Source organism: Leguminivora glycinivorella, chromosome 9, assembly GCF_023078275.1.
Source record: "Leguminivora glycinivorella isolate SPB_JAAS2020 chromosome 9, LegGlyc_1.1, whole genome shotgun sequence".
In the NCBI taxonomy this organism is placed as follows: domain Eukaryota; kingdom Metazoa; phylum Arthropoda; class Insecta; order Lepidoptera; family Tortricidae; genus Leguminivora; species Leguminivora glycinivorella.
In genome coordinates, this window is record NC_062979.1 from 24649191 (window position 1) to 24657105 (window position 7915).

Genomic DNA, 7915 nt, shown 5'->3' on the forward strand with positions numbered 1-7915 from the left:
TTTTTTTTAAACACTAACTTTCCTTAATTCTCAAGGCTGGTTTTTATACACGTGTTAGAATTAAATCATTATTTCGTGACCATTTCCTATTAGTCTATATGTCTTCGACCGGCAACCCTCTTTGTCTCGGCCTCTGTAGTAATGTAAGTACTACCAGGGGCGGCTCACTACGTAATTCAATCGCCACGCTACAAGTACATGCCGGGGGCCGCGAATTCGCGGCCCATTCAGTGTCGGCTGCTCGCGTCGGTCCGTTTGTTATATAGGTAAGAATTTAGAATGGCGGCATTTTGTGAATATAAAAGGAGTGAGCCTTCTGTACTTGTACTATGATATATTCTGTGGTACTACAATTTTCTCTGCATTAGTAAAAAATAAAAATATTTTAGTAGCTTAATTATCCCATTTACAGAAATGATATTAAAATACATTAGCATATTGGCAACGCACAATTGAGTTATGACGGATGTTTCCTCTTCCGATGATGTAATACACAAGTAATGTAACATTTCACGGCTTGATGATAATATGGTAATGATGATTATAGTATCCACAGAACAGAAAAAACAGTAGAAGTGTAAAGGGGGCGTGGCGCGTGTGCCACAGTTAAGCCCAGTCGGGCATAACTCCGCGCGACTCGGCCGTAGTTCGACGGAGTGACTCGCGAGTGACGTTTGTCTGTGCACTTAAAGAAAAAAAAGGAAAAAGCTAGTGAACATGCCCACTTGCTCCGTTTTGGAGTGCAAAAATAAAAGCAGCACCAAAAATATCTCCCATGGTGGCGTTTCGTACCATCGGTAAGCATTATTTAATTTTATTTTAATAGATTTGTGACTTATTTTACGCGAGACACTTTTTTATTAATGAGCCTCACAAAAATAAACTCTATCATCATGTAGTAAAGTCGCTATTCGCATTAAGCGAAAAGCAAAGCTAAATCGCCAAAAGACTAGAACATTCGCTACTCGATCGTCCGTTGACCCGTAGAAATAGATACGCGGTGTTGTCGATAATGTCGATAAAGTTATCGACATTGTTTTTGTGCAGTGTTTGATATTAATGTAAGTTGAATTATGTGGTTTTCAAGTTTATACAAATTAAATTTATGTAATAATGTGGTTTATTGTACATATAACCGTTCGTCGGTTAACTATAAGTAAAGAATACTTGGTGATATCATATTTATCCTTTTTCACTTATTTTAGGTTTCCTAAAGATCCTTTTCAAAAGGAAAAATGGATCGATGCTACCGGGAGACAGAATTGGATGCCAGTGAATTCCAGTACCATATGTTCGATTCATTTCAGCGAGAATGATTTTCTTATTACGGCAAAAGGCTACAGATATTTAGCTAAGAGTGCAATCCCGATTAAGAAAATAGTTACATTCCATGATGTAAGTATATATTTTTTTACTTTTACTGTATTAATTACTCTGTGTTAGTGATGTCTGCAATAATTATGTAAGCAAATGACTTGAGGATATAACGCATTTATTGATCAGTCTTATTTGAACAATGTATTAGGCGTATTAGTAGGTACAGTTTTGATTTTTATGCAAGTTTGTTATTAAAATCCAACCTATAACGTATTTTAATTGATTTCTAGCATATAAGCACCGGCGGTGAAACAAGTCTAAACCTATCTAAAAAAAGAAAGGCGGATTTCAGTAATGACTGTGATTCCAACTCTGGACCCTGTACAAAAAAATCTTATGAACCGAGTGAAGACGCAAGTTTCGATATTCCTTATAATATGCCTGGTCCTTCTAGAAAACAAGACATATACGAGTTAAGTAATATAAATGTGAAAAAAGAAACACAAATAAATGAAATGACACATAGTACAACTGTTATGACCAAATCCACAGCTTTAACAAAGCGGGTGGCAGAAGAAAGCCTAGACTTTACACCACGGAAGAAAAGTCGTAGCAGTAGTATCCAGGTAACAGGAATTAAACGGGGTACGTCTGTACTTGAGGAGGACAGTCCCGGAGTAATAAAAAAAACGCGAAAAGACGATGACGTACGAATTTCTTTTAAACGTGGTTCATATGTACTTATGGAGAGTAATCCAGTCACTAATAAAAAAATGCGCATGGAAGAAGATATACGAGGTCATGCTAAAAAACGAGTTGGTAATTTTAACCCTGACTGTCAAACAAGTCCAAAAAGATCAAAAATAGATCCAGATCAACTATCGGAATTTACTTACTCTACTCCGAGAAAAATAAAACTTTGTGCTAAGTTGCGTTGGGCTGAAAATAAGGTGAAAACACAAAAACTAAAAATTAAAAGGTTGCAAACCCAAAGTCGCAGATTAAAAAGAAAAATAAATAAAATGGAAGATATTCTAAAAGAATTAAAAGAGAAGTTTGCCATGTCAAATGAGAACATATCAACTTTACAAAACCTTAATGTGCAGGTTTGTTAATGTGATCATTTGCATGTTTTTAATGTATTTTTGTGTATTTTAGATTGTTGATTAAATGTGGTTATTAAATACTAGTAGTTCTTAACTCTGATAGAGCTGTAATTTAGTATGATTTTATCTACATTCATGTCATAATTTCTATATTATATGCTTAGGGGCGATATAAAAAAAATCGGTATCCGCTAGTGCATCATAATGTAAACATTAAGATATCGGCAACCGATACTTTAATGACATTAAAATTTAGAACGTTCTGCTCACTGGGTGAATTGCAGAAAATATGTACCTTTTAACGTATTTAGTGTCCCGTGAAAACACGGAGGTTTTAAAAATATATTTTGTCAAACAAGACACATCGAAGTTATGTTAATCTAATAAAGTAATTCTTTTTGATTCAGATAACAACCATATTATAACAATTATAGCTTTTCTTTTTTTTTTTTGAATTTTTTTTCTGTGATGCATGCAGTAAGTTCTCAACAGTAGAATCATGTCCCAACGTCGAGCGTATTTCTATCGAGGAAGTTTGTTACGATTCATATTAATTTCTCAAAAGTTTTATTGTAGATTATTCAGTCCTTATAAGTTCTTTTCTATGTTTAGTACGATTATATTTACATTTATTAGGAACAATATGTCATTTTGGTTTAAATACATGTTGTCCCAGCTTATAGAATGTTCGTTACTCAGGGTTAGTTACGGAGGATTAATCCCAAAGATTGTTTAAAATATTAGTAGAATTACTTCTCATTATTCTGGCAACACACTGGCACAACTGTCAAATAGTTGAACACAGCGACAGCCATTTTGTTTTTCAACGAAGTGGCTCATGGATGGATGCGTGGTGTTAGTGGTTTAAAAATCTCAGGGTGATTAACGGCGAGTTTCCCAGGTAAATAGTTTGACTATCGTACACAGCTTTATTCATAAACGATTGTTATTACTCTGTTTTCTACAAAATAACAAGGGTTTAAAACAATATATGTCACGTTTGCCGATAAATATTTTTTGAGGTTATGATTTCTCATATTTCCTTCTCAGTTTCGTTATTTTTCGTTACGTAACGAAACTGATAAAATATAAGGCTTAGTTCATACAGTAAAACTTTGTGTACTACCCACCTACTTAATTGAAAACAAAATAGGTATGATTAAAGTTGTAATATTTTTCAACATCGAATAATATCTTGATAATACAATCATTTTATTAAATTGCTATAAGGTGCATTCAGGTAGTTACGAATTATTTTCGCACTAGTACACCAGTACATGGAGTATAATATATTTTTGTATGAACCAACTGCTAAACCTATAATGAATAATAAAACGTATTATAAGGGACATTTTAGAGGTTTTTATGTATGTAAACTTTTGACAGATGACTTAACTTTATCGTATGAATATGAGTTATTTTTTAATTGAATAAGGGATATGATTTAAATGCTGTGAGATCAAAATAAGACTGAAATTTAATATCTTATTTATAAGTAACAGAAAAATATTACAATTTTAAATAGTGTAGTGTATTTTACATGTGAGTTTATTGCAATAATGAATGTTCCAACTCTGATTTTTACGGCTGCTACGCAGTACTATTAAAGTGACCACAATAATTCAGCCGATACATCTTAATGAATCTTTGAGCTTTTTTTGCATTTTGTTGTCATAACTATTGACTCACTTAAATTAATTAAAACACAATTTTCTACAGAAAACCATGGCTCCAATGACAAATGCTGAAAGACAAAAAAGATATAGAGAACGGTTAAAACAAAATCCTGCAAAATATGAAGAGTTACGGCTGAAACATTTAGACAGAGTAAAGAAATCAAAAAATAATGGAATAAAATGTCAAAACGAACAGCAAAAAGAAATAACTAGAGAGAAATGGAGACGATATTCTGCACGTTATTATGCTAAAAACAATAAAAAGACCAATCGTGAGCAGGGTTCGGATGAAGATGTACAAGCTACAAATGTGGACATTGAGAATTGTGAAAATAAGAAGTGGAGATCGAGAAATGCACAGTTAAAGAAAGAACTAAGGTTATGCAGGGAAAAATTACACCTTTCATTTAAAAGACATGAAACCATGAGGAAACAAATATATCGGCTCAAGCAACAAATACTTAAAATCAAACAAGATGGACTAACTGAAGAGAATATTTCATCACCCACTCCATCTGATTTTGATATTCTTTCGGAATCCTTGGGATTGGTCTACAAAGAGTCTACGCGAAAAGAGAAACAAGTGTTAAAAAAAGTTATGAAGAGTTCAATAACTTCAAAACACAGAATGACAGCAAAAATAACAAAGGCTGTTGGAATAAAGGGAAAAATTCGATCAAATTGTGGAAAATCTGCAAAGAGGAAGCTACTCATTTGTGAAATTCATAAATTCTATTTGCGTGATGATATAAGCCAAGCAACAGCCGGTAAAAAAGAATGCAAAACTAAAAATAAAACCAAAATGCAGATACGATTGTTAACAGACACAATCTACAATTTGTATAAAATTTATAAAAGAGATGGAGGCAAAGCTTCATATTCCACTTTAAGTCGACATCGCCCATTTTATGTGATACCTCCAAAACTGCAAAATCGTGATACTTGTGCTTGCATTCGTCATAGCAACATTAAATTTAAGATATTAAAGTTATACAAACTTGGATTGATAAAAACTAAACAAACGGAAGAGCTGTTGATACAAATTGCATGTAGCTTGAAATCTAAAGAATGTATGTATGGTCAATGCAAATCTTGTGCTACAAAAAAAATCGAGATTTTGGGCTTGTCAGATGATACTGAAATTTCTTGGTTAGAGTGGCGTGTGAAAAAAATTCCATACAGAAAGAAAACCCAAGAAGGTACAGAAATTGAGGTTTCGACACAAAAATGTCTTAAAGAAGTGGTTACTGATAAGTTGAGTGCCTTCAAAATAAAATTTCACCAGGAGATAACGTTGTTTAAAAAACACATTTTCAACATGACTCACCAACAAAAATCGTTTCGGCAATGTGTTGACGAAGTAAAAGAAAATGAAGCAGTAATCATTGTAGATTTTTCAGAAAATTATCAGTGCAAATACAATCAAGAAGTTCAAAGTATGCATTTTGGATCATCCCGACAGCAAATTACTTTGCACACAGGTGTTGCATACTTTTACAACGAAAAACCAGAAGCATTTTCTTCTATTTCTCCAAATAATGAACATAGTCCACTCAGTATTTGGGCTCACTTACAACCGGTGTTAAACAATATTAAGTATCAGCACCCAGAGATAGACACATTACATGTATTTTCTGATGGCCCAACAACCCAATACCGCCAAAAGCTTAATTTTGCTTTGTTTGACAGATTAACTAAACAGATTGGTTTCCAAAATTCCACATGGTCATACTTTGAAGCTTCACATGGAAAAAATTCTGCAGATGGCGTAGGTGGTGCATTGAAGAGAACTCTTGATATGTGTGTCGCGTACGGGACCGATATTTCTACCGCAACTATGGCATTTAAGGTATTAAAACAAAAAACAACTGTAACGCTATTTTATATTGATGAAAAAGATATACAGCAAATTAAAAATAATAATAATTTTGTCAACTTGTGCCCACTAGTAGGAACTCTATCCGTTCATCAGATTATAACAACAACAGAATCCGGTAAAATAAGATACAGACAAATAAGCTGTTTTTGTGGAGAAAAACGAGGTAGTTGCTCATGTTTTGACATTAAAGAGCACAATCTTCTCAAAAAGGATAAAACTACAAAAAATGCAATGAAGACTTCTGTTGCTGTCAAATCAAAAATTTTAAACAGACAAATCAATAAAGAACTTGACCCTTTGACTGCTAAAGCGGGTCCATCGTATACACTGAAAAACAATGATGCCTTCATTAAAAATACAAATAATGGAAAAAATAAATCAAAATTAGAATCTGTATTAGTCATATCAAAACCTGATATACAAAAAACTGTGGCCGTTAAATCAAAAGGGTTAAAAAGACAAAGCACAAACGATACCGATGCTATGACTATTAAAGCAGGTCCATCAAAGATACTGAAAAAGAATACCTCAACCAAAAATAAAATCACTCCGAAAAATAATAAAGAATCGGAACCAGTACCAGTCAGCTCTAAATGTATCGAGCAAGATACTGTTGCCATCAAATCAAAGGTATTGAAAAGGAAATGTGATGAAGATTCTGATACAGTTACTGTTAAGGCGATTCAATCAAATGTGCCGGAGAAAACTAAAAATAAATTAAACTTAGCATCAGTCAAATCAAAAACCAGTAAAACACAAAGTGTTAAGAAAACCAAAGCTAAAAGTAGTAAAACGACATTTTTTGATACGTCGTCTTCCGAAACTGAACATGAAATTAATTACGCGGAAAGTGGAGACAGTCCTATTATTACTAATGAAAGTAGCTCTGATTTAGAAACACAATCGAATGTAAAACAGAACTATAACAAAAAAGTCACCATCTTGTCTAATGTAAAATTGAGTGCTAACAATCGTCGTTACTTTAATTTCAATAATCCAGGACCTTCGGCATTGCATCGAATTGACACCAATTATGATTTATATAATGCAAACAGCACTAGCAATGCTGATGTTTCATGTGACGAAGAAGAGTATAACATTTTTGATATGTAGGTTGTTGCGTAAAGTCGATTTGTTTTTATGTTAAGAAAAACAATAATGTTGCAGTTGAATTCAAAATGTTTTTGCTTTTATTTTTCTAAGTTTTATTTTAGATTGTTTAGTTTGAGAAGTAATTTTTTTATGTTGTGTGGGACACATTACAATAACAGGTTGTATAATGTTGTTATTTTATATTGTTATAAATATTATAAGACTGATTACTGATATTATAATATTAAGCAACAAATATAAAAGCCATAAATAAAGACTACTTAATATTTAATAAATAATGAAGACTAGCTATTGTAAGAAATTAAGTGGTTTTTAGATCACATTTGTTATTAATTAGTATTCCCACTGTGATTATGTAAATCAAAAATGATTAGACATACAGTTGGCTGTGTTAGTAATCTACTATTTATCTTTAAAAGAAACAATACTCACTAAATATAAATTTATATTTTAGTATATTAAGCATGACAACGATTCATTAATTAGGACTAGGTTTTTCTAATTCTTATAATTACACTCCTTGAAGTCATGAAGACTATCAGTTTAATAAAACTGGTTATTCAAATTATTTATAAAATTAAGCTACATATATAAACCGTAATAAGCAGTTGTGTTGCAATACAATAATGTTGCAGTTGAATTTAAAATGTTTTTGCTTTTATTTTTCTAAGTTTTATTTTAGATTGTTTAGTTTGAGAAGTATTTTTTTATGTTGTATGGGACACATTACAATAACAGTTTGTATAATGTTGTTATTTTATATTGTTATAATATAAGACTGATTACTGATATTATAATATTAAGCAACAAATATAAAAGCCATA

General features: G+C 32.1%; 2 protein-coding genes across 2 annotated transcripts; both read left to right on the forward strand.

Moving 5' to 3' along the window:
* The first annotated feature begins 558 nt into the window (after positions 1-558).
* Positions 559-2567, forward strand: LOC125229906. The gene is made up of 2 exons (XM_048134847.1): positions 559-1395; positions 1608-2567. Exons 1-2 carry the CDS (start codon positions 1114-1116, stop codon positions 2430-2432), a joined length of 1107 nt encoding a protein of 368 aa, XP_047990804.1. The 5' UTR covers positions 559-1113; the 3' UTR covers positions 2433-2567.
* Positions 2568-3280: 713 nt separating this feature from the next.
* LOC125229905 lies at positions 3281-7214 on the forward strand. The gene is made up of 2 exons (XM_048134846.1): positions 3281-3324; positions 4143-7214. Exon 2 carries the CDS (start codon positions 4149-4151, stop codon positions 7089-7091), a length of 2943 nt encoding a protein of 980 aa, XP_047990803.1. The 5' UTR covers positions 3281-3324; positions 4143-4148; the 3' UTR covers positions 7092-7214.
* The last annotated feature ends 701 nt before the right edge of the window (positions 7215-7915 follow it).